The sequence below is a fragment of the Geospiza fortis genome, unplaced genomic scaffold, assembly GCF_000277835.1.
Source record: "Geospiza fortis unplaced genomic scaffold, GeoFor_1.0 scaffold16, whole genome shotgun sequence".
Classification (NCBI taxonomy): domain Eukaryota; kingdom Metazoa; phylum Chordata; class Aves; order Passeriformes; family Thraupidae; genus Geospiza; species Geospiza fortis.
The window spans coordinates 6,585,377-6,612,520 of NW_005054302.1; the positions used below are offsets into that span (position 1 = coordinate 6,585,377).

General features: G+C 39.9%; 1 protein-coding gene across 1 annotated transcript in view; it reads left to right on the forward strand.

Annotated features, from left to right (window-relative positions):
• The window catches only part of PDGFD (platelet derived growth factor D), a 96,400-nt gene that overhangs the window by 36,357 nt on the left and 32,899 nt on the right, over positions 1 to 27,144 (forward strand). The window contains exons 3-5 of the mRNA XM_031066055.1: positions 1,235 to 1,439; positions 5,427 to 5,607; positions 6,315 to 6,356. Of these exons, the coding sequence (XP_030921915.1) occupies positions 1,235 to 1,439; positions 5,427 to 5,607; positions 6,315 to 6,356 (428 nt within the window). The remainder of the gene's footprint in view (positions 1 to 1,234; positions 1,440 to 5,426; positions 5,608 to 6,314; positions 6,357 to 27,144) is intronic.

Genomic DNA, 27,144 nt, shown 5'->3' on the forward strand with positions numbered 1-27,144 from the left:
CAGATTCAGGAGAAGGAACCAGTTTTCTATTTCTATTGCTTGCAGTGGAACTGGAGGTTGGTGTGGCATTCAGCAGAGTGGAGTGATGTTCAGTTTAAGATAAAGACACCAGAGTCCGGGTGTTTACATGCAAACAAGTGTCCAAATTCATGTAGATCCCCATACATCATGTGGGGAAGGAACACAGGTAGCTGTCCCACATGTGGAGGCTCAGGGATGCATGTCTTGACAGGGAACTGAAACCTGCTGTCGTCTGAATGTTGCCTTGGAGCCTTCTGATCCTCAAAATTTCCCCATGCTAAAGTTGTCAATGCACAGAAGAATGGTTGTTTGCAGTTCTTTGATGCAAATTGACTCAAATTCCCATATCAGAAACAGCTTAGCAGTGGAAGTGCATGGTGCAACTGAGAAGATATTTTGGCTTTTAGAGATCTGAGTCTTGACACAGTTCCTGTAATCCTTGGAGCCATGGATTTACAGCAGCAGAGGTTTTACCTCGGTAAAAGTAAACTTTAGGAACAATTGAATGTTTGCTCAGGCAAAAATTGTGGAATTTTTAATTAAGTAAAGACTTGGCTATTTGTCTTGAAGTTACTGAGTAAGATGGTTGATGGGATAGGATCTGGCCTCAGTTACATTGGTATAAGCATGGAGTAGCTGTTTGAGTAAACAGACCATAGGCAGAAAATGGTTCAAACCGTATAAATAAAATCAAAACATGACCTTACACATGTTTCTGGGAGGAAATACTTAAACACAGTAAAGAAATTTAAATTCACCCATACTCACTTTTCTGCAGTCCTTCATTGCTGCTTTTGTTCAGAGGGCATTGCTCCCCAGAGCACAAAATTTGGGAAGCAAGATTATTTACATTTTTCATTTCAGTCTTTCTTACTTCATTGTTCTCCAGCTTTTATTAAAGCTTAATTCTGTTTTAAAACCAAAGTGGTGAGAATGAACTTATATAATCAATATAAATGTAAAAAAATAATTGTAATTTCTTGTAAAATAAAGATTCTATATACTTGAGCTCTGTTGTTCTTACTGTTTAATAGGGGATTGAATTAAGAGAAAACACAATGTACTTCCCATTTAATAATAACTACTCCTAGACCCAACATTTTATAGACTTGAAATGCTAATAATAATTGTGCTGTGTTATAAACTGTTGTGTTTTTTGCCTTCCTGTAACTGGAACAACATACTAATTTCTACAAGTTGTGACTACTAACAGAGAGCAATCACCTCACAGACTTGTACCGAAAGGAGGAGACCATCAGCGTGGCAGGGAACGGCTGCATCCACAGTCCTCGCTTCCCCAGCAGCTACCCCAGGAACCTCCTGCTGACATGGCGCCTCCACTCCCCAGAGAGCACCAGGATCCAGCTGGCTTTTGATAATCAGTTTGGGCTGGAGGAACCCGAAAATGAGATCTGCAGGTGAGTGCCAAGTGAAAGTTTGCCAAAGGCTTCTTAATACCTTTGAGCTCACTAGCATGAGACTGCAAAGCAAAATCGGGGCATCTCTGGATGGGTTTAGGATGTCCTTGCAAGGAGGACAGACCTTTAAGGGGCCCTCCCAGTTGAAATCGGTCTTTGAGATCATAAATAAACTGAGCTGTGCTGGACCCAAAGCAGTTTTGTCAGGTTTTAGTCCTTCTATAACATTTTAAGCACAAGGTACTTGTATGCTCAAATCCAGCTGTCTAACAACATAGGTGCTACTTTAATAGGATTTTGTCCTCTATCACCTCTGTCGCATTTCAGCCAGGCAAGAAACATCTTTTTCAGTAGGTGGAGGGCTCTGGAAGGTTTGAGTGAGTAGGTAAGCATTTATATTGGAGTGTAAGGGACAGATAAAAATGTATTGAAAAATAGTATTATGTTCAAATTACTTGCTTATCTGTATTTTTACTCTTCACTGGTACAATTCCTTTTAAAATTTTCTAATGTGGGTCCACAAACGTCAGTGTACTGATGCATGCTGATGTATCTGTAAATCTGCCCTACCATATCCCAGTTGCTTTGGTTTTAATGTCACTTTTAAGCAAAAGTGACCTTAAGTTCAGCTGATCTGGCTGATTAACCTAGGTGGATAAACTGTTTTGCATTAGTAGAGTACAGAGGTAAATCTTGCCAGCATTCACTAAAACAGTATAAATCCATGTGTTTATATTTCTGTTATTCAGCTTTCTTTTCTGTGGGAGAAAACAGGCTCAGGATTCCCATGCCCTCCAAAAGGCAGATTGCTGTGATGCTGCTTACTTGAAATGCTCAATTCTCAGCCTCCAACTCTGTGTGATCATGTTGTTACTTACACCTTATCTATGCACAGAACTTGGTTGTTAGTGTTTCTGCACACCCAGCCTCTTCTTATCTTATCTTTGTCAATTAATTTGTGTTTGTAGGACTTGGCATCTCTGCAGGCATTTTACAGGATGGATTTTTTTCCTTATTTTTCTTTGTTAAATTTTCTGCATTACTGATAGAGGGAACCATTCCTGCAGGTTTGTTTTCCTTGTAGCAATAAAAGAATGCAGCCTAAAATTGGCTCTCCTTCCCCGCTCCTTGGCAGGTCTGCTCTGGTGATGTTGGTCCAAGATCAGCAGCAGAGTCAGTAACAACAGTAACCTCCCAGTACCCCAAATGCTTTCCCAGATTCAGAGCCTAATGCACACAGAAGCAGCCTGTTAATATTTACATAGTGGATAAACTGTGGCTGACCTTAAAGCATTGCAACTTTGAAACAGAGGGCTAATTTACTGTGGAAAAAAAGATGAAGTATTGTCTGTCAAAAGCCATCAAAGGTGGTGGCACAGTGAGGGAAAGTCAAGCTGTTACTGGCATTATGTGCTTGGAGAGCATCTTGGAAGACAGTCTGCTTGCTTTTTCCAGAGCAGCTAATTTAGAATGCAGAGAAAAGCAAAGACTTTCCATCATCCATAGTGCTGGAGAAATATCACATCCTTTTCTGCAGGAAAACTTTCCCTAGAGTTTCTGGAAGACCTTTGTTTGGGTAGTATTACTTCCAGAGGGAGGAATTTTTTGGTCAGACAGATTGTGATGGCTTTAAGTCTCTTGAATACCGTATGCATTTGGATGTTTTGCTAACGCTCAATATATTTTTCAAAACTAGATCCCTTCTGCAGCTTCAGTCCCTGACAATCCCTGCAGTGCTGCTTTAGAGAGACAGCCAGGACTGTTTTAATTGAAATGATTGCCCAGAGCCAAGCATGTTCTTGAAGGCATACTGGACAAGTAATTCAGGACCTCTGCACCTTACCTTGCTTTTGTGTTTGCTTTTGACCTTAAGCTTTTTTCTCCAGAAACTTCCTAGTGTTTTCTTTCAATTTTTTATTAATGCTAATTATTGTAATTTGCATACTATTAAGACTGACCTGATTGAAATTCATTCAGGCTGAGGAATTAAAAGGTATATTTTAGCAGAGCTATATTTCTTCAGAGCTTCTGAAGAAGGAGAGGAAATATTCAAGGTCTTACAGAATGTTCAAGAAGTGCTGTTAGCATTTCCACAGGCACTTGATAAGAGATGATTCTGAAAAGCAATTAAATTACCCGGCCTCTGAGGCTCCTTGGATGCACAGAAGCAACTGAGAATACAACTACTTCCATGATCGTTGCAGCAAAGCCTCTGCTGTGGAAAGCAGATATAATCCTTGAAAGTCCATGGATTTCCCCTGTTTTTTCTGCTTAGTCTGGCTTCTGGCTTCCAAAAGTTGGGAGACCAGTCAGGACAGCTTTCACCAAAGCTTACAAGGTTATCTGCTGCTGAACACCACAGCCCCTTGTGTTGCAATAGGCATTCACAATTCCATGCTTCCCAGGGAGCCAGGGTGGATGCTTGTGAGCTCTGCTGGGTACCACATCCATTGCCATCAAGGAGTGGGAGCTTGGGATGGTGGAGGGAGATTGAGACAAGTTTACCTCTGCCTGACACTAAATTTTGATGTGCTTCAAAAAAAGAATATTTCAGCAGAGTTTGGGCAGATTTAAGTGGTCATAGTGGATCTGTTATTTTCTGTTCTGTGCAATTTGGTGTTGGTGAATAGAAAAGCAGTGGAGCTGATATTATCAAGCCACATAGTACTTATAGTACTTGTGGTTTTTATCTCATGGGCTCTCAGCAGAAAAAGAAAAGCAGGTCTGTTATTTACAGAGCTATTCAGCTCCCACAACTGTGCAGGGAGGAGGGTGCTTGGCTCACAGACTTGAGGGTGGGAAGCAGTGCATTGCTAGCAAAAATCACTCAACAGTCCTGAACTCCTTCTTTGGAGGGAGCAGATGCTCTGATAATAGAAAATATTCCTGGTAAAGACCTCCAGGTTTTTAAGGCTTAACTGTACTGTGAGGATGGCACTCAAGCTGCCCCTCTTGTCATCACCTCTGCCTCACTGGCAGCAACGTGTGAGGCCTAATTCTGCCTCCAAAGATATTGAGAGATATTTTGTCGTAGATTTAGTAAAAGCAGAACTTCATTCTCTGTCCCTTTATTCTCCAGCTCAATAACTGTATTCATTTATGTATTTATTTATATGGTCATTTATACCCAAGCAGGCAAATGCACAGACTGGAGCAGTGAGTGCTGCCACTGTGTCCCTTCATCCCTGGGGTTTAGTGGCTTCTGCTCCTGGCAGAGCCCTCTTTGGGCTCAGGGACCCCTGCTGTGGCATGGGTGCCTGGCCAAGATGTGACTTTTCACAGAGCAAGATGTGCTATTGCATTTTCCCCACTGCAGCACGCACATGAACTCCCCACTGCAGCACGCAGAGCAGCACCATGCTTTCCTGCTTGAAAGCTAGACATAAATCTTTCCAAACCAGCTGCAGGAGCAATGTGCCACCTACAAGGAAGGTCTTAAAAAGCACCTTTCAGTATCATGCACTGCCCTGTGTCCCTCCAGCATCTCCCTTTGCTCCTGGCACAGTGGCTGCCCCTCTATAGCCATCTGACCGACACTGCTGGCGCCTGTGGCTGCTGCTGCTGCAGGGAGTTGGGTGACCACCAGAAAGTGCACAAGTGCTTGCAGCTGCTCAGGTTGGGCAGCTTGCCTTAAATAATATTCTACCAGGTCTCTAAATTATTTACCCACCACATGAAACACAATGTATATGCTTACTGTATACTAAGCACATGCAAGTGCCTCTTATTGCTGTTTTAACGTGGTAGCAAATACTGTCATGTTCCAGGAGCACAGAAATCAGTCATTTGAGCACTCAGGCAGTAGCTTGCAGCTGAGTGTATTTAGTGGCACACAAACTTGTCCACCATTTGTAATATTTAGTCTGATGTTTTGGAGTAGAGAACAGGGGACAGATGTCTTTGTGTCTCCAGCTGTGCTCCTGTCAATTTGCAAGCACCCTCTGTAACCAGAGTCAGCAGAAACTAATTCTTCATACTCTTTTTCAGGTATGACTTCGTGGAAGTGGAAGATGTATCAGAGACCAGCACAGTTATTCGAGGACGGTGGTGTGGACACAAGGAAGTACCTCCAAGAATAACATCAAGGACAAATCACATAAAGATAACCTTCAAATCCGATGACTACTTTGTGGCTAAACCTGGATTCAAGATATGTTACTCTCTAGTGGTAAGTCTCCTAGGTGTAATAGGGGTAAGAGACAGCTTGCAGTGTAAAAGAGCATCAGTTCTTGAAGACTGGATGGTGTAGCTAAATGTGGGATCAAAACACTTAATGACTGAAAGTAATTTTATTCCAGCAACTGCATTAATGCAGATCAAAGTAATTTTGAGATCGTGTCATTAAAAAATAAAGTCAAGTTCAGTTCAAGATTTACTCTAATTACATGTTTCAGAAGCACTAACACTTTCTACACTAAAGCTGCACTGCCACTGCCTTGAGAGATGCTGCAGAAATAGCAAAGAAATGGCTGCTCTGTGAACCCCTTTTTCATGTTCATTCGAGGTCAAATAAAAATACCTTGAGGGGTTATGGCTGTGATTCTCAGATAAAGAGTAGTTTATAATGTATTCAATAAAAGTCTGCATTCAAGACAGTGTGCTAAGGCTCAGACTGTATTTTTAATCAGATATCAACATACCTCTGTATTTGCAGAAGCATTAGTAGTGTATCATGTACTGTTTGAATGAGATGAAAATCTCCTCTTTTTTTTTTTTTTTTTTTTTTTTTTTTGGGGGTTTTGTTTGTTTGTTTGTTTTGTTTTGTTTTTTTTTTTTTTTGGTTTTTTTTTGTTTTGTTTTGTTTTGGGGTTTTTTTGTTTGTTTGTTTTTGAATGGAGTATTGCCCTGATTAATAATATAATGCTTTTGGTGCAGTGTAGCTCGAAAGAGGCAGATTTTGCAAACACTCAGGAAATGGTAAGCAATAATTTATTATACTGTCATCATTATATTTTCCTATCCATCACACTTCTTATTCCCTTTTTATTAAATCCACTGTCCTTTAACAAGAATAAGAAAGCCTGGAATAGCAATAATGTTCTAACAGGAAAGATTCATTGTTTGAGTCATTTCACTTCCACCTCTTGGCTTTGCATGCATGTATGCCTGTGTATGCTAAAAAGAGTCCATAAACAGCACATTGTCAAGACAGAGCAAAGCTATAAAGATTTTGCTCCCTTGCATTTAAATTGTTAGGCTTCTAGTGGAGGAAGGCATTAAATTTTAAGTACATCCTGAGCTCTAATTTGAAGATAATCTACTAAAACTCAAATTCAGGCAGAACAGTCTATGAAAGGCCACTGGGCATAAAAATGAGAGTGAAGCAGCAGCCTTTCTTTATACTGTTTGTATTTCGGCACAGCCACAGAAACTCTGCTGCATTTAGCAAGTTTTATTCCAGAGAATATACAGATAGTCTGATAGTATTAGGCTTTCCAAAAATGAATGTTATCACTCATAAAACACAGGACTCTCTGCACTGGAAAGCTCAGAAAAGGCTACTTTATCTAATTTCAAAACAAGGTAGTAAACTGAGAATTTGCAATCTAGCAAATCTATTTACAAGAATAATCTCTCAGTGCACCCTCTGAATGAAATATTGCTTTATTTCAGAGAAGAGCCCTGGTGATTGGTGGTATTTGTGAGATGGGGGCTGATTTTCAGTTAGCTGCTCTTCAGATTCCGAACCATACAACCTAAAAGTGCAGGATTAATTCTGAGCAGAGTCAGCCCTTATTCCATAGTCCCCACAGTGCCTAGAGTGCAGTTCAGAGATATCCTGAGCACTGCTGACCCCTGAAGGTTGGACTCGCTGTGTGTTTCTAGTCAGTAGACCAGGGAGCATTAATGAAGCATGCAAAAACATGGTATTTTCTATGAGATGAAACTAAGGACTTTTACATTGCCCTTTTTCCTTCCCTTCGTAACCTTCTCCAACAAAGGACTACTTCTGAGGCCTTTCTTGGAACATGGTGCACAAGATATTCTCAAATCTCTTAATTCCTGTGCTTTTTCTTATGTTTGGAGTTTGGATCTGCATGGTAGTTGTTTATTTGTATACAAGACTCTGATAATCTTCCAGAGAAAATAAGTGATTTGGAATTTATTGATCAGCTCCATCTTCTGTGCATCATGCCAGAATGACTGGGTGAGTTTCTTACAGTTACTCATGCAGCCAAGTAGCCTGGCAGCCTGACTCTTTGGCCTCTCATTAATAAATCTTCAAGGAAGTCAGTGAAGTTCACTACATTTGATGCAGATCAAGCTTTTACTTAGGTCAGCACTCTACATGAGGCACAAATAAGGCACCAGAGAGCTTAGCTGAAATGTCCTTCACTATCTTTGTATACTTGTTTTTCTATCAACTGCATATTTCAGTACTATTTAGAGAAACAAAAGGGGATTATTTTTCTAGAGAAGACATAAGTTAGACTTGCATCACTTGTATCCATTTGCTTTTGTGAAGGCAATAGGAAGTAAACACTCCATGTAGGATGAAAGGGCTCGATGGGATTAGAACTCAGACTGATTCTGGAAAATTAGACCAAAAAAGATACAAGGATGGTCTTTAACAATATAAGGTTGAAAACTGTATGGATACATGTAAATATTTAACTGTCCCAATATAAGCTAAGGGACAGGGGACAAAAATCTGTGCAATAAAGTCTGACCATCTAATTACAGCATTTAGCAAATTTTGTTTGCCAAGGCTGTCTCCCTCCACCTTCTTCTTCCTCCTCCTCCTCTTATCCTCTGTGTGTTGGCATCTCTGCCTCTGCTCTCCCCTCTGTGGGTCTGAGGGACTCAGAAGGGCAGAAGGGGAGAAGTGATGGGGGTCTTGAAGGCACAAGACAGGTCCTGCATGCTGCTGCCTGCTGCCTGTCCCAGATCTGCTCTTCCTTCACAAAGCTGTAGCACTCCCTGGAGTGGGAGCTCCAGGGTGGACCTGACTCCAGGAGTTCATTAGTGAGTTGAGTCTGTCCCACTTCCCACTGCTGACCTCAAGTTGCCTAAGAATCAAAATTGTCCTAACCTCTCTGAAAAAAGTCCCTCCTCCTGTGTGCTGGTTGCAGGAGGAGGTAGGTGTGCACAGCTGGTCTCTACATTCAACACTTCACGTTCAAAGGCCCAGGTTTGTTGGCTTGGTCTGGGAATCCACATAGAGAATTGTTTCCCTTAAACCTCTTCAAAAATTGCCTTTTTCTTTAAGGCTCACAGATCTGGAGCAGAAATGGTCTGGAGCAAGACCTAGACAGCTATTAGGCATGGCCTCATGCGATTGCAAATTTGTTTGAAACTCCTCCCTACCGTTATCACCTAAAGCCATTATTTAATATTTTTAATCCTTTCCTTGAATTGCCTTAGAAATATTAAATTGTGTTATAGAAGGAACTGAGGTATTCTAGGGTGGTGGTTTTTTTGTTTGTTTTTGTTTGTTTGTGGGGTTTGGGGTTTTTATTGTTGTTGGTTTTTGGGGTTTTTTTTCTTACATTACTTTTACGCTAAGGACATAATCATTCACAGCAAACAGTGTAGAAATCCATGAAGTAGAGGAGGATAAATTGATATAATCCCCTTTTTCCTTCTGAATTTCTTTCAATGTCATAATTCTGGAAAGGGATATTAACAAGATTCGATTCCATGTTTTACAACTTCATTTGCATGGACATTTAGTGAAATAGTCTAGGAACTCATTCAGGAACATGTATCAACAATAAAGGTGAATGTTGGAATTAAAATTCCAACTCTGCATCTAATTTCATTTTAATGAGACAGCTAGAAAATGTCGGATTCCATTTGCTAATTAGAAACATTATTTTAAGTTTATTGTAAACAGCACATATTTGTTATACATTTACAACAATAAATTCCCATTGCTGTACTAATTGATTTATTAATCCTAAATGAAATCTATACTTTGGAATTTTGACTAAAATCATTATTGGAAACATAGGCTACCAAAAAAACTAGGAACATATGTATATGTACTTGTATAAACATGTATGTATATAAAGGTGTAAGGATACATATACATCTTTTTTACATACATACACATATACTTGTGTATGTGGTATTAAACAGGAGAACATAACAGCATTTGTCCCAAGATAAGCTTATGCATCAAAATATCAAGATGTTAAATCCTAAGTAGTTTTGGCTTGTTTAAAAATGAAGTTTTTTAGATAAGGGAGCCATGAAAAATTAATGGAATGGAGGAGGGAGGAACTTTGAGTTTGGATCCATATGTGAAATTTTACAGGGAATAGCTTTCTGCTAACACTCTGTATATAGGTCACCACACCTATAATCAAAAAGAGAGCATTAGTTACAAACAGGGGTAAGACACCACAATAAAATTCACTTTCCCATGCAAAGAATATTGACCAGTCAAAGTTTGCTCAAATTCTAGGCTTATACTGTTTAATACTTGCCAGTTAAGCTCAGAAGAAAACAAACAAAATTGGAAGAGCAATCAGAAAATGAAAATGGGAAAAATAAGAAGCTGATCCTGAACTTGTACTCATTGCTATCACTCTGAATTAAGTGACTGGTTCCCTGTGTTTTACTACACTTATCTGCACAAGTAGTGCAGCAGCAGGCTTAAGGGTTTTTTTTAAATAAGTCAATAAATAAATGCCCTTAAGAGTTAACACGATCATAAAAAGACTCACCAGTGGGAATACAGATCCATAAAGATCATAAGGAATGATTAATTCTAAACTGAAGCCAGTCTGGATGGTGCATGAGTCTGCTGCTGTACTTCTGTTTTAGCTTGTCACTTCTTTCACAAAATGGATAGATAATTCATTTCGGTATCCAGGACAAAATACTCTGCCTCAAACTCCATGTAATATATCTCATGTGACAACAGGAGTGATAATGGTGCATCTATCCCTTCCCTGCTATTAGATAATCCACAGAAGGAATCCCAGTAAATTGCTGGGAGTACTAAAGAAAGGGCATGGGGTGATGTGGCATGTCTTGGTTAATAAAGTGATTGAACATGAAATAGATTTCACAATGAAGAAAGAAGAACTTAATTGTGACCTTTTGTCAATTCTTCTGCTACTTTCTCTGATTTCAGTTTTGGTTGCCTGACTTTATAAATACAACCCATGTGCAAAACAGTTAACCATCTATATGATGAAACTTCCATTTTCTTAAGTTTTGACAGAAAACTATTTTCTGTGTTTTGCTCAAGGCATACTGTCCTCATAAAATTATTTCCCAAAGGCTTATCATTCAGGAGAGAAGTAATTAAGTCCTAGGTTCTAATTAGATAAGGCTTGCTCAAAATCTTTAATGTTACTTCTCCAACTTCACATAAGCAGGGAATTTAAGAGATTATCTATGCAAAATTAATTTTTTTAATTTAGTTTGGAAGATGTTAAAAATTTTAAACACCAACATAAGATGACAGCATGTTAAAGAGAGATATTACTTCTTAGTTTATCTTGAGACATGGAGTATCTCAGAGTAATTTTATATGAGGAGGAGGAATGCTTTCCATTTAATAAGGGTTCCTGAGAGTCCAGCAATCCTCAAGCTGCTGCTTAATTCACAGGACCTAACCTGTGCTTTAGCAAAGTTTGATGAAGAAAGGAAGGTGGCATGGTAGAAAAGCAAAGCAGTGTGGTAGGCTGGCAAATTCCAGTTCTTCCAGCACTCAGAGCAGAACAAAAGATAGTGAAGGATTCAAAAAAAAAGCAAAAGTGGGAGTCAGATAGCTTGGCAATAAGGAAAGGGTATTCTTGGATTCAGAAGGCGTGTCTGGATGGTCAGTTTCACAGGCCGCATTGGCTGCTCCAGGGAAAGCCAAAGTTTCTAATTAAAAGATTCATGCCGACATTTGCATCAAACTCAAGAGTTTTTTCCGCTTTCAGCATCCTGTCACACCTTCCAAAACCCTAAACCTTTACTGGCTAACTCCTAAGTCTTGTCCACCCAGTCTCTTTTCCTCCAGGGTGGGAAAACTTGCAGGTTTTCAAATGTGAGATGCACCAGCTGACTGTAGCACATGAGTCACAGGCAGCCTGGGGGCTGCAGCCAGAGCAGCCAAACCTGACATGACCCAGTGCTTCACTGTTGTTGTCCCAGACTGCATTGTCCCCTGCTGTCCCCTAGGCTGTGGTCCTAATGTAGTGCTTGTCTTGGCAGGTCTTCTGAAGGTCTGATGCCCCTTCCATATTTACTCTTGTTTCAGACACTAAGATGGGTCCCAACCCTTCTGCTATGTGACTCTCTAAATTTTAAACTTCATTGGGAGTCTCCTTGTTTTGTGTCTTAATTTTTAAAGGCATTCAAAATTCAGAGGTTTCAGGGAGAAGAGGAATCACATGCCAGCTTGGCATTAGAGAGTGCTGCTAGTATTAGAGGGAAGGACTGATATAGGATCGTCCGGGAATGGCAGTGAAACAGTGGCAGCACCAAAGACAAAGGAAGACAGTAAAATACAGTCCAAGTTCAGAAATAAAGGTTTTTGTGGGTAAGGCAAACACGCATAGTAGAAGAGTCAAATCCACAGAGAGAGAGAGAAGGCAGCAGAAACACCAAAATGCCGTGGTGGGAGAGGTAGATGAAGCCCCAGACGAGCAAATATTCTTGAAAACTAAAGGAAAAATTACAAAACCGAAGGACAGAGAGGCTGTGACTAACAGTATCAAACTTGGCAAGCACACCATGAAAGAAGGAGGCTTCCCTCTTTACTAGGAAGGCATCCCCATGTCACTTGTTCTTTACAGTCACGTGAATACAATTTCACTTGGACTCAAGAGGGTGAATGGCAATAGGGAAACATTTTTAACAAGGCAATGAAGAGAAGGAAGGATTTGAGTAACACAGAAGAGTCATGGTGGCATGGTTCAGAAGGAAAAGAGGAAAAGGAATGGGAGATTTTAAAGAGGAAGTGGTCTTGAAATAGGAAGACTTTGTCCAGGAAAGGAGGGAGGGCAGGTATGGATCAGATGGAAAGCAAGACAAAATAAGATCATTTCCCTAGATCAACCTCTTTTGGCAAAACCTCTGGCTGTGAACTTGAGGACTGGGTTTGAATATATTTCAGAAGTGAAAAGAGTTGACTGGGAATGTGAATGAGGAATTGAGTTGTGGCCAGGGAAATACAGACCTTCTTGCATGGAAGATAGCAGAACCAGAAGCAATGGGACCATATAAACACACAGAAGCTCCTGGAAGCTGTCAGACTTCAACTGATAAAACAATTGTTTTAATCAGAAAGGAAAATAGACCTTAATGCTTGTGTTTTCTCAGCTGCAAGCATGTGTGCCTGGCAGTTTTGTTGTTTGAACAGCATGAGGGAGAACTGGCCATTTGCTCTCCTCTGTCCTTGATTTGTTGACAGCTCAGTTAAAGTGTGGCTTCTTTGCAGGATGTTGTCATTGATCTGTCTTAACATAGCAGTAGTCCTGTTAATGTCCAATTCCTGCGTCTCAAGTAATTGATTCTAACAAGACTTAGAGACATTTAGGTTCATTTAGGACAGCTTTAGATTTTGCAGAACTGCATTTCCTGCAGTCAGAACTTACCTGTTTAAAGAATTCCTGAGGAAATTGGTGACCCAGAGGAAGTTTCCACTTTTCCAAGATAAGTTAGAGGAACAAAAGACACCAACAGGAAAAGATCATCATGTGCAGTACAAGAGGGTTACTTACCCGTGTTAGACAAAAATAATCAGAGACTCACAAGCCTCATTCAGTATGAGGATGATTTCTTGCAAAATACAGCAGAAGTAAATTGGAAAATGCAGATTGCAAGAAGCACACATTTGTATTAGCAATGAGATCATAGCATGTAAGAATAGCAGATTAGAGTCACAGGAATGTTGCAGTTGTTCAAAAGTGTGTGTACTGGTAGAACAGTGACTTCAGTATTTTAATTGAATGAAGGGAGCCATGGTATCATAGCAACTGGCCATGATCTTGCCACTGTATTTGACTAAGTGAGGGCATGTGGGAAGATTCACAGTAAATCATCTGCCCTGTTAGCTTTCATGCTGTTGTGGTTTAAGCCCAGATGGAAATTAAGCACCACACAGCAACTCACTCATGCCCCTCCTCTCTCCATCCTGGTGGAATGGGGAGGAGGATTGAAGTAAAACTTGTATGTTGACACAGGATCAGTTTTATAATTGAAAATAAAGTAAAATACAGTAATAATTATAACAATAAACAGTAAACAAAAAGTTATGTTCTATGGTGTGGACTATCCCTTTGGTCAGTTTGGGTCAGCTGTTCCAGCTCCCTCCCAGCATAAGACTAGGAGAGAAAAAAAGAGTTTTTGACTTAAGATAAACATGGCTTAGCAAAAACCTAAATCTGTGTGTTTTCCACACCATTCTCTTTCCAAATCCACACTGTGACAGCTACTGAGAAGAAATCAACTCCAGCCTAGCTGAAACCAGGACACACGCCTATATTGCTTCCTGGTTTATAATCACATTTTAGTCATAATTTACCCAGATGCATAAAAAAATTCAGTATGAAAGCTAATCTTTTCCCTGTTCATCAAATGTCAGTTATAGTCAAGAAATCTCTGTTAAACAAAAGTACAGAGTACAAGAAAATCAGACTTCCAGTGAGCCAGAGTTCATGATACAGGTTGTGGCAAAATTGTTCTATTGGACAAGTAAGAAATTAAACCCATTCCCAAACTTGGGAAACTCTTATGTAGTTGTTTTAATAAGGGAAACAAATAAATGATTCCTGGTAGTCTAGGAATTTTTAGAATTAATTTTGGTTAGAAAATGGATGGAAGATATTAAAGGTATTGTTTATTAAAACTGCTCTGGGTAAATCAGTCAGTTTTTAAAAAGATTTAATACTTAAGGCTTTTTTTAGAGCTTGCCAGTGTTAAAATCCATAATTCTACTTACCAGGTGTGTTGGACAGCTTTCTCATGGAGTAAAGCAGTATTTTTAATTAACATTAAATATGTGTAGGTAGCAGAAAGTTAGGATGAATCCAACAACAAAAATCATAGTGCATGAAATGGAGGGGTACATTTTATGTGCCATAATGAGCATAACCTGGGAGAAGGCAAAGACCACCCTGTTCACTGGCTCTGCTTCCCATGTCTGTGCAAATAAGCAGAAAATATAAATATCCTGGAGCTGGTGTTTTGACACTGTACAAGAGACAGACCAGTCACAGCTTTAATTCAGTTTCTGTTAGAAGACATAGAAAGGCCTCATAGCTAATTTGTCTGCTTGGAGTTGACCATTAAGAAGACACCAGAAGAAGAGTTGGCAAATGCAGTAGCAAACTGAGCCAACATAAACACCCAGTCAGTACTGCTGGTAGACTTGTGATCCTCTTTTGTACCTGCACTAAAGAGGAGAGTACATCCAACCATTCTCCCCTGTTAACTAACCCTAAACAGCACATCAGTATGCATGAACGTGAGGTGAGTTTACGCTGTCAGACTTTTTTAATGGCACTCATTATTAACCTGTCGATCACATGAGCTGTTTGTTTGAAAAGCAGGACTGTTTTAGACCATTCCCTTGAGGATGTAATGCTGTCTCTGTAAATCCATTTTCTGTCCTTTACTTCCACTTCAGAAACAGTTGAAGAATTTTGGCATGTGAAATGTTCATAAAATATGAAGAACATGGTTTGGTAAATCTAGAGGGTGTTTTCTAAAAATGTAGTTAAAATGGAAGATTTTCTGGGAGAAGAGAGGGTCTGTGTTTGATTCTGTAAAAATTTTAATTCTATTGCAATGCTGCAAAGAGGTGTTAATTAACTACTCCTGGATCTTCAATGTGGCAACACTAGTCTGACTTTCTACCATGGCTACAAGGGAAGAGGAAATGGCCTGTTCTTCCCAGGCCCTGTTCCTATTGAGCAGCCTCTGCTCTAGATTTTCTACAGAAGACAAAGGTGCACAGCTTAATTTAAGTGTACCAACTGTGTTGGAGAAGAGTAGGAAGTCAGTCTGCTTCTTCTGGAAGTCTGTCAGAAGCAAATATCAAAAGTGGTATGGTGCATTGAAACATGCTAGACCTCCAGCTGCACTGAGGAACTTGTGAAAATCCATCACAGCAGGTGTTGGTTGCAAGTTGTCTTTTAAATCAAAACAAGGATTGCGTGTCTTCACAGCCTTGTGTAGAGAGAGGCTCGAAGGCACAACTTCATGTTCTGTGCTCCTCCAATACTATTTATTTGACTGTGTGTCAGCACCTTGCAAAGCCTGGCAGCACAATCCTGCTCTTGTACTGTTCTAGCTGAGTTTGGCTTGCAGAGTCTCTTTCAGCCTTAGCACTGTTCAATGTGTTTTTGTCATTCTTGGCAAGCCACGGAACACAATGCATTGTGTATAATGGGTGTTTAATTGCTTACATAATAAATCTTTGCCTTGTTTGTTGCAGCAGCTGTAACTGCTGTAGACTACTTACATCTCTGGATCAGATGATACTGATTGTTTTAAGATTACTTAATCTAAATTTAGGCTTTTTTTTTTCCACTAATGTCTAATGCAGACAAACCTAGAATTCTGATGTGAGGTGATTCAGTCAACTTTCCTTCAGGATGAGAATCTTCTGTATTATAAATTCATTACTTGATCATATAGTATAATTTTTAAATATAACAAGCACATACAGAATATTTAACCATGGATTAATAAATCACTGTTGCAAAGACATTTTTTCTTTCATAATAAGTTTTAATTTCCTTTTTTTTAATGCCATACCATTGTCTGCAATTATACCTCTTACTGATTTATGATAAAGAAGTCTATTCATTTTGTTGTGGGTGTATATCTCCCTTAGATATTTGCTGTGTGCTTTCATGCTTCTTTGCTTTTGCTTAGTCAAGCAAAGATGTCCATATTTAGCTTTTAATCTTATCCAAAAAATCAGGCTATTTAATCCCCTCACAGTTTTTGATCTTTTTATCAGAACTGCCCCAGATTTTCCTAACTTTTTACAATGTCTCTGTGGTAGTGAACGGAACTGGGTCTGGTGGTTTGGGCATCACCAGGGTGGTGTTATTGTCAAAAATCATTTTGGGATCAGTGTCACCTATCAGGTTACACGTCTTAGGCTGGTCTGCATGACAGTTGCCAGCCTGTCTACCCTAACACTGGGAATGTGTCCTTTAATGGGTTTTCTTTTGTCAGCTCAGTCCATCTTTGGGCTCCCAGGTTTCCTAGGCTCCTTCTTCCATTCAGCGTGTAGTCTAGAAACACATTAAGTTTAGGCTACGTCTTTCCACAGCAGACTTTCCTTGTGTTGGGTTATGACACCCATGCAGTGATTTTGCATGTCCTCAGTGAAGATGGCTGTGCATGCAGTTGCAATTTCCATGGGTTTGGATGCAGCATCATGACCTAAGGGAGGTTTCTGTCTTCCAGGCCAGGCTCCACCAGTGCCCTAACACCTGCTCACAGCCTGAGACCTTCTCAGCTCAAAGACAGGCACATCAGTTGTAAAATGCCGCACAATTAACTTCTAAAAGACACTACGGAAGGAGGTGGTGTTCCAGCTTCCAGTCTGGGACACTGCCAGCAGGATGGGCTGCATGGTCCGACCAAGAGTGATGAACAAAGAGATTTTGTCTGCTGTGCTCTTTCTTTGGATGCTCACTTTTCCTGTGCCTGCCAGATTTACCTCGGTCCTCTCTAGTGTAAGAAATTACATGCCTACAGAATAGAGAACAGCAGTCCCAGATTCCAAACCAGGAAGGTGAAAGAACAAAAATCAGCTTCAGACCTCACTGAGCCACTGGTCTGGTGGGTGTGAGAAAGCTTGTCACTGTTCTCATCCCTGCCTTCCTTCTTAGGTGGCAGTGATGACTGGAGCTCTTGGGATCTCCACACTTCCTTTTAACAAAGCTTAGTTTGGTTCTGACTCTGTAGCCCCCGGTACAGGTCATCAGAGATTGTCCTTCCTCCCTGCTGGGGAAGCTGGTTTGCTCGCAGGCTGCTGCTGTTTGCTCAGCACATTGGTTCTGGCTTCAATAACCTTCACAGCCTACACCACATTTCCAAAGACAGTCATGGTGCTGTGTAAATCTGACTTGTGTTTTGTATGCATGCGTCTTTATTAGATTTACAGCCTTTGGTTTTGCCCTGAGCACTCGATAATGTCCATGCATGTCTTCATAATAAAATAGGTGACAGATATGGCAGGGTGTTTTTGGTTTGCCCTTACACATGTATGTTTACATGCACATCTTTTATTACTTGCAGGGTTCCTGTCATTTTTAGACTTGATAGGATAAATCTTAGTTGAAGATTTTTGGCTAAATGGCACTGTTATATAAAATAACTCAGCATGTTGCTGAGCTTTGTGCTACTGAACTGAACACCTCCTCCAGCCTGGGGCTTGGGTTGTTTCATCATTCTTTGCCTGCAACCTTGTCTCTACTTCAACCCACAGATTTCTCTCCATATTGAACTGATTTTGAACATACATGTCATGCCAAAAAAAAAAAAAAAATCATATTTCCTATCTCTTGTAATACCACGAAAAATTCAGTTCTGTTTTCCTCAATTGTCAGTTTGATAACTAGTCAGAGCTTAATTAGAGAAGGTCTGAGCCTGTAACAACACAGGGTCAGATTTTGCAACTCATCTGTAGCACTGAAAGCTAAAAATAGCTTTTAGGTACATGGAATTAGCGTATCTTCTTGTTAGATCATTTTCAGCAGAATCAAATAACCTCCAATTTTTCTGTGACTGGTAACAACAGGGTTGGTGGTTTTTTTTTTTTTATTTTAATAGTTTTTGTTCAGGAATATAGCAAAATTGTACAAAATGGTATTTTGTGGCAGATAAAACTTATTTTCCAGGTCCCTTTCCTAACCTGAAGAAGCCGGGTTTTTTAAAATAATACTTCTGATCTTGGCACCTATAAAAGCACTTCCTTTCAATCAATATTTTTGTCCTGATCTAGTCCTTAGGTCATGTTTTGTGAAAAACAGTAATAAACTTTTCTTTAGACTGTAGGAATCAGGCACTATATTGTCTCATTTTGTGTTCCTGATTTTTGGCACTGTTGTTGTCCAGCTGTGAACCAAATAAATGAAGCTTAAATGCACGCTCTTGCAGGATCAGACCCTTGAATAAGGAAGTCTGTGTATCCAGAATTGTCGGCAGAGACTTTTCAATGGGATGTATGTAAGTCAAGGAATAGGCATAAGATTGTTTGCACCCATCACATTTTTAGCATGGCTAGTTTGGAGCTAGCACAGGCCCTGGGCTGTTTCTAATGCGCAGTTTGTTGTGGCCACTCTGTTTTACTGGGTAATAGTTGTGTCTGAATGAGTCACACTGTATCTGATAAATCTCTACCTCATTTTACCACTTAATATAGATGTAGCCAAGAAGTTATTATATGGAAGTCATCTTTTCTCTCATTTTCTTGTCACTCCTGGCAACACTGTGAGTGACACAGTTAACAGCATTTGTGAGACCTGGGATTCAGTGTTTACAGACTTACAGGTAAGTTTGAAAAAGAATTTTATCTTTGAGGAAAGAAAAATGATAATAACAAAAAAACCCTGAAACTTGAGAAAACAGCTTAGAAAGTATGAGGCTAATTTTTCCACTGATGTAGGGCAGGGTAAAAAAAAACCACCTTGGGGCTGCAAAAATTTATCTCACACCAAGGTCTGGCCAATAAACTTGAAACAAAAGAAAATTCTGAAGGAACCTGGACATCATGAGGACAAGTAGTCTGACTGCTCTCTGTGGTTTGTGTTGCATGCTGAAGAGGCCACTAGTGATAGAAGTAGGCTACGGAAAACTTTGCTTTCTCTACAAAAAATTGAGAATGCTCTGTTGGTGTGGGAAACTAAACCAAGCACAAAGCAACTGCTGTTTTTTACAGATGAGGTGGAACTTTTGTGCCTGACTGGAAATGAGATCCTGGTTCAAAATGTGCATTGTACTTACATGTGTGTATTAATCTCTAAGCCGCCTCTCCTCTGAGCAGGTGTGGTGCACACAAGGTCTTGTGTGCTTATCTTATGCTGATGGTTAGGAAGGAGCCTGTGTACATCAGTCATGTTCTTATTCAGGCCTTCCACCTCTTTTTTCATACGCATGAGTTGATACAGAAAAATTGGCTTTATTAAGCTCTGAAGAGAGAGCAAAAATACCAACTCAGAGAAGATAATGTTAGGCAGCAGAAATGGGACACTCTGCTCCCTATACATATAATTTATCTCTGTCAGAAATACGTGAAAATAAACACTGTTTTCTCACCTTAGCAGCAACTTTGTGTGCTGACAGTGCTAGCTTGGTGCTGGTTCAGGTACATTTTCCAGGTGCATTAAGGAATAGATTAAAAGCAGAGACAACGCTTGTAATAGCAGCTGCTGAAATTAGGAGTGTTGCATGGGTGCAGGCCTACTGCTGCTGCAGTCCAGGGCTAGTACTCCTGGGCAAAGTGGAGAAAGATGGACGAGGTGGCCAGGAGGGCTGTGCTAAAAACCAGCAGTACCAACTAAACAGTTTGTGGGTCTGGTACTTTAAAAGTGCTGTCTGGTGTTCAGGAAATGCTCAAGAGTTTTTATACCATAGAGCAATAAGCCTGCATTGCTGATGGACCAGCTGAAATGCCTGGCCTGTGCAGACCAGCACTGCAAGGCCAGGATGGCAGGGGTTTGGTGTCACCTTGGAATCTCCAAAAGATGGGGTATGTAGCTACTTCCTGCAATTTTTATCAATACTGATACCATGCCAATGCAGTATAAATCTAACTGTGCCTGTTGTCTTGAGAATACCCATCTTCAGTTTCCAGAAGAGCTGCTTGCACCCACAAAGTTCACTTTTTTTCTGAGCATCCACTTTTTTTCTATTCTGCACCCATAGGAAGGTGGTGAAAGTGTGCAAATGCTCACAGATCCCTCCCAGTGAGGAGAAGCCCTACCTGTGCGCATGGTTCCTTGGGAGCTGGTGGTTTATGGTGATGTGGTATCCCCTTGGTGGTGATCTCCCTTGGTATGGGGAGAGCATCTCTTTGTGCCTGGGGAAGATCTCTGTGTGTACAGGCATAAGTCACCCTCCATGCTGTGCCACTGTGTTACATTTCAGATCAATGTCATGCTTTTTTATCTTTGTTCCATTCAGTCTCTTGGCACCAGTTCCTTTCAGAGTCAGTGTGTGTCATCAAATAGAGTTTATGGCGTGTACCTTTTTCTCCACTTACATTCTTTAAAGTGAAAGCTTGTTTTTCTTAGCTGCCACTGCTTCTGACCTCTGGTAATCCTACCATTTTTCTTTGTATTAAATTATGTTTACAACTTCTTTTTATTTTTTTTGCCAGTTCAATTTTCTGTGACATTTTCTATGTCATTAGTATAAAACTGAATTAAACTGTTTGTCTTGATTTTCATCACTTGAAAATATTTAGCCTATTATAATTTTACAGCCACCCTTAGTCTTTTTGGTTATGCTTATGTTTAGTCAGAATTCAAATAAAATGTGTCACACACTAATTGTGGCCCAGTACACACCCTCCTGGTCCTGAGATTATGGTCTCAGTTTGGTGTTTAGAAGGATTTTCAAGGCCATTTTTTATGTAAACTAATCCCAAAACTGTTAGCATTGTTTAGTTAGATTATTTGCAAAAGGTGGCAAATGTAAGGTGTTCTTTACCTGGTCTTTACTCATAGTATCGCTTACAATTGATATTTGCAAAATTATGCATAAGAGAAATGAGAAGCTTAACTGCTCCTAAAGTACTTGTATTTAGCTTTAACAGCAGTGGTATTTCTGAGGAATAGATCTGAATCTGGAAGTTCAGTTGGAATAGTTTGGATTTTTCCTTAATTTAGTTCTTTGATGTTAAACAAAATCCCCAATAAGCAGTATCCTGTGCTGTGTGCAGTAAATTAACTGCTTTTGATCACATCAAAAACCTGGAAAAGCTATGAGAAAATAGTTCTTTTATTCTTCAAAGATTAGGTTTTCTCTCTATTTTTATGATTATTGAACATCTTAGAAAGCTTGGATAGCAGTCCTTTTTTGTTGTTCTAGAAAATGCAATGCCTTCCAGTCAAAGCAGGAGGGTGAACAAATTGCTTTGTTTTGCATTATCTGTGAAACATAACACATGCTCCTGCTGCATGCTTACTGCAGAATTAAACACCATCCTCTGACAGAGAGCTCAAAAACAAATGGATCCTTCACAAAAAATCAATAGGCTGAGATTACTGCTAGGATAGCTAATGTCCCTTACCCTTCTACATTGTGTCCTCAGCTTCAAAATTAAATTTGCTGAGCTCCATTAGAGTTTTTTGTTATTATTATTATTGCTTCCATGTTTCTCCCAAATCACGTCTGAAGATGTAAGTGTGCATGTCCGAGCACTTAGTAGATCATATTCATTTAATATTCCAATGGAAAACTTGGAATATTAAATGAAATTACACTGTATTTGTTAATGATTATTTTTCTGTGATTATGGACCGTGTTTAAATCTATAAAAAATGTGTAGAAACCCAAGTGGAAAGAAAATTAATACCTTGCTCCTAGGAGGTTTTCTCTCATTAGTATTTTTCCTTCTATCCCTAGTACTGAGGCCTTTCAGTACATTCTCATTTGGTATGAGTCACACCAAGAAGGAGGACCTGAAATAACCAGCTGTCACTGCCTTCTGTTAACTCTGAAAGAGTTTTTTGCCCACCTGGACACTACGGGCAAGTGAAGTATCAGCTTTTCAGTTTTGCTCAGGGCAGAGTCACCTATTACCAGGGAGGCTGCTTCCAAAACTCTGCCAGTCAGTGTGGCAGAAGTTCACCAAAGTCCTCACAAGGGCACTAGATACTGACCTGACATCAAGTTTTTGGCTCATGGGATCGCTCCTCCCAAGCTCTTTTCCCACTCTGATGTGCAGCTTTGCCCTGATCAGGACCCCTCTGGATGTTTGCTTCCCACTGCCCCAGCAGAGCCCGCATGGGGCATTACAGGGGGACCAGCAAGCCCTGCAAAATGGGATGCCACCATGGCCCAGGTGTGCTTAGACACAGACCCAAGGTGAGCAACGAGCCCAATTGCCTTCCAACTGCTCCACTGTCACTGCCAAAAGATGGGCACTGCAGACCATAAGGCACCAAGAGTCACTTCTGAAAGCAGCTCTCCTTTGCATACAATAGGAATAGAAAGGGAGTGAGGACCAGATGCAGCGTGAGGGTAATGTAGCTGGATTGCATCCCTGGATTGCAGTAAGGTGAGCCAGGGCTCACATGGAGATGGTGAATCAGTGGCAGGAGAGTGGCCAGGGCACCTTCACACTCCTAAGTCTAATCTAGAATGTTTATAGGGCACTTGTTAGCAAAAAAGGTGGTTAAGCATGCAGGAATTTAGGAATAAAACTCCACATCTCTTTATCAAAGAAACTCATTCCAGATTGAAGGATAGCCTGGAATGGAAGGAAGTGCTGTCTAACAAATGTAATTGTACTGCAGAGGAGCATCTTACCCAGTGTCACACACAAAACAGTCCCTTGTGCTGGAGAAGATGGCATGTGGCAGTCAAAGGGCAGGCAGTGTTCTGTAATGCAGAAGGGAGTATCCAGCCAGGGACAGCTTGCTAATAGAAGTTTGTAAAAAGTTAATCTCATAGTCAGTTTTATTTTTAGGATGTTTTAGGGACCAGAGAAGAATCTGCAGAGTAGCATTTTAGTGGTTTTTGCAGCACGCACAATGCTGAAGTGCATTGCTCATGAATGGGAAAATCAGAGTATCAGAGAGGCAAGCTGGATGACCTTGAGCAGCACAGAATTGATTTGCAGTGAAATGGAACAGCCCAAAAATGAGCAAAGAGGTCACTCATGTAGAGATTAATAGCAACAGTATTTGCTGTTAAATGGCGTGTCACTGGTTATTGAAGAGGGGAAAAGAAAATTTCTCAGTGTACTAGGTATGTGACCAGTGAGGCTGTAGTTGCATCTCTTCTGGAATACTTTGTACAGTTCTGGTCTCCATGGTACAGAGCAACCACATTTTTCTTGGACTGAGTTCAGGGACAATGGGGGAGAAGAGGGCATTTCTTACTAAGGGCCAAGACAGCTTGGCTTGCTTAGTGTAATAAAACGGATGCTGAGAGGAGATATAACATCTCTTCAGAATTACTGCAGGAAGCAAACTTGGGAGAGAAAGAAAAGGATAAAGCTGGTACTTACATAAGTGCAATAAAGATAATTTTAGCTTGAAAGTCTGAGGGGTTTGGAAGAGACAGCCTGAGAGAGAGAGCCTTTCAAGTTTTGTGTCCTGGTGTTTAACTGCAGAATCAAAGTTTGCCATTCAGATAAAAATGGCAAAGGAGGAATTGCAGAATATTTACAATAAATATTAGTTGATTTGTGTTTTGTTTACAATTGCTTAACTGCAGTATGGAGCAGATTAGCTATTAGCAAATCCCTTGTACATGGATATATGAGGACAGGTTTCTGTGATAAATGGAAAAAATAATGGTAATGCATAGTTTGCACAGCTTGGTAATGAAGTCCTTGTGGGTATGAGTAGCAAACAGGATGCTCATAGGCATAATAGTGTCAGATGACATCTGATTTTTCAAAGGCGTAACTGTCATCTCATTTGAACAAATATTATGTGACCTCTTAGACAGATCATTTAAAGTCAGTGTCTTGGACATTCTTCCAGTATGCACCCAGCAATGCCTATTTCCAGGGCTAGGTGAAGGTTGAAGAGGAGTATTGACAAAACATAACTTATTAAATATATTCTTCTACTTCAGTTTTACTTCAGCTTTTCATGAATTAATGTAACAAACTGCAGCTAACCCAAGTCATTATTACAGCCTTAAACTTTTGAAATTTTAAGTATCTTATGTTTCCCATTCATTTATAGCTAGTAAATGTGTCAGAAAAAAATGAAGAGGGATTTTATATATTACCTTGCACTAGTATTAACTTGGTTGATGAGGTTGTAGCTACTGATATGTAGTGGCAACTGGGCTTCAGAAACTCAGTTTATGTCTTTTTTGAGGGGCAAGAATCACACTCTTATACTTGAGATCAGACAGTTTGGTGGCTGTCTGACCTTTTGTTACTGACTTTAAAATACTGTTGTCATGGATGCCCTGCCTTTATGGGACTGCATCAAAAAGTAGAAAAGAAAATTCAATATGATTAAAGTTATTTCTTGATTTTGTTAGCTGTTCCAGTAATTGCTGGCGTCAGTGGTAAAATTTGCTCATACTTCCAGTTTGGATACTACTGCCTTCACATTACAGCTACCTGGATTTGTTAATGCTTGCTCTGCCAAATGAAAGAACTTGTTGACATTGGTAATAGGCTCTTTTAGCAGAGTATGGGTTATTATCTGGAAAGACAAGGTCAATTCACATCTAACCTTTGTTAAAAACACTGGCCTGCACTTAATGTTTCATTGCAAGGCATGATTCCCAGATTATGAGCCATCATTGTTACTCGCTCTCCAAATTCAGTAACTTTTATTTTTATTAATGTCTGGTCACCAGAGCTGAACAGAGCAGCAGTGGTTTGACCATTACTGTAAGAAAAATGTATCCTCTGGCTTCCTAGTAGCCTGCTGTAGGTATCTTTCAGCATCCTTAGGAGGTGTTAATAAATATCATTCTGATACTAAATTAAAAGCCAGCAATGTGACAAAATGAAACTATGGTACAAGAAAAAGATATTTCAAAGTGTAAATCTATATGCTTGTATTTATAGAAATTGGAGTGTCCTAAAATGCTGCATGAGAAATTAAATTTAACCAGTTGAAGTGTACAAACATGAATATGTATCACAGCATTTTTTTGAATGGAACTACGATTTTTCTTTTACCTCTAACTTATATAACACCATTTCTGTTATACAGCATGCTCTGAGTTTGGAGTTTATTTGCTTGAAATATGTGTCTCTTTGTATAGGAAATGTAATACCTGTAAATTTAATTGTTAGTGAGAATATAGGTACTATTGCTTGTGGCAGGAAAAAAAAAGATTTACAGGCTATTATATTTTGTTGTTACTATATATAAATACAAATTTATCTGCTTATCAGCGACCTGACTGCGCATAACTCTGAATGCAATAGATACATGTTGACTGTTGTTCAACAATGTGTGTTATTGAGTTTCTGTTTATTATCTAAATGTTAGGATAATTTTGTCTCTTTTTTCTTGAAGTTGCGATTTACACTAATTTTTCCTTACAGACCTTCCATTGTCCTTCATCCCTAATTCTTTCATTCCAGGGGGAGCTCACAACTTCCTTTTGTTTCTGTACTGGACCTCTTTGAACATGCTCCATTTCACCCATGATTTGTTTCTGCAGGATCTTCTGTGTGTCTCAGTACATCCTTTAGCCCTGTTCTTCTGTAAATTTCTATAAACTGCTTCTCTTTTGGGTCATTTACAATTATGGTGTCTAAATACCACAAATGGGGTGGCCACAGGCAAAACTCAGCACTTCAGCTTCTCTGTCTTATTTTTTTCTTAGATTACTTCATTCTTCCTCTTTCTCATGCTTATTTCCCCAAGACCATGCCTGCATTTTGACCCTTTCTCCTTCACTTGTCTTCTGAGTAGAAGGGTACAGCAGAGAAGGTGGCTCCTTCAAGAAAGGACCCTACTGAATCAGTGAGCCCAAATCATCAGTCGGGGGTACTGCCTGGAATCTAATTCTTAATCACAACTCCTTTGAGAACCTTTTCCACTCACTGAGGTGGAGAGCATCGCCTCAGCTTTCATGTGCAATAGTTTGTAGTTGCTTTGTCAGATGAACAATTTTTTTACCAAAACTAGTCCAGTCACCCCAGAAACCTGTAGATTAGGGAAAAGAAGAAGGTTATAGAGATGTGAGGCTGCTTCTTTGCACTGGAGAGAGCTGTCAGTGTGTTGTGCCCATCCTGTGGTGGTTATTGCCTATCACAGGCATCCTTCCTACATGCACCAAGATGACAAAAGACTAACTCACAGTGAAAAAATATGTAAAAAAGGTGAAGAATCACAGTGCTTCTTGCTTTTAATTTGAGGATCAGGCATTAATTCAGCATAGCTGGGAGGACTCGCATGTTTTACCACATGGATGGTTCAACAAAGTGAGTCATGACAACATGCTTCTAAAACTGGTGAGCTTCCCAGCCACATCCCGGGTGTTTTCCTGATGTCTCTCAATTCCTACTGACCCTGCCAAGCCCCATGGCTTCAACACAGCAGAGCCTGTGCTGCTGCAGGTCATGGCTGCAAATCATCTTCCTCAGGAACCAGTGCTATATGGCTCTGCAGTCTCATATATCATTGACAGCTTTGATTTTGCATCATGATCTCCACTTGGAAAGTCCTGTGTAAAACAGGGATTATTCCCTGTGACTCCTTGTCACTTAGTGGCCATCAGTGGTGGGAGACAAGCTATAAAGTCTGTCTGCAAAGGAAAGAGTAGCTTTTCTTTGTCCAAAACAGAGCCAGGAACAATATATCAATGTCCATACATATTTAACTCTGAGGACTGACTCAGAATTTGTCTTGCTGAGGTGTAATTTTGGAAGTTGGTGTTTGGAAGTAATTTTTCTTCACTGAGTGTAGCTGCTATCAGAAGGTGATTGGTTGTTCTGTTGTTTTGCCTGTATTTTTTCTGATTGTAGAACAGTTAATTCAATGCTTTGCTGAAGTCTTTAGTAAAGTTTTTATGTTACCATGACACAAATACAAAAATAGAAGCGCTGTTGTCAAGGTGATGTAGCCAAATTATT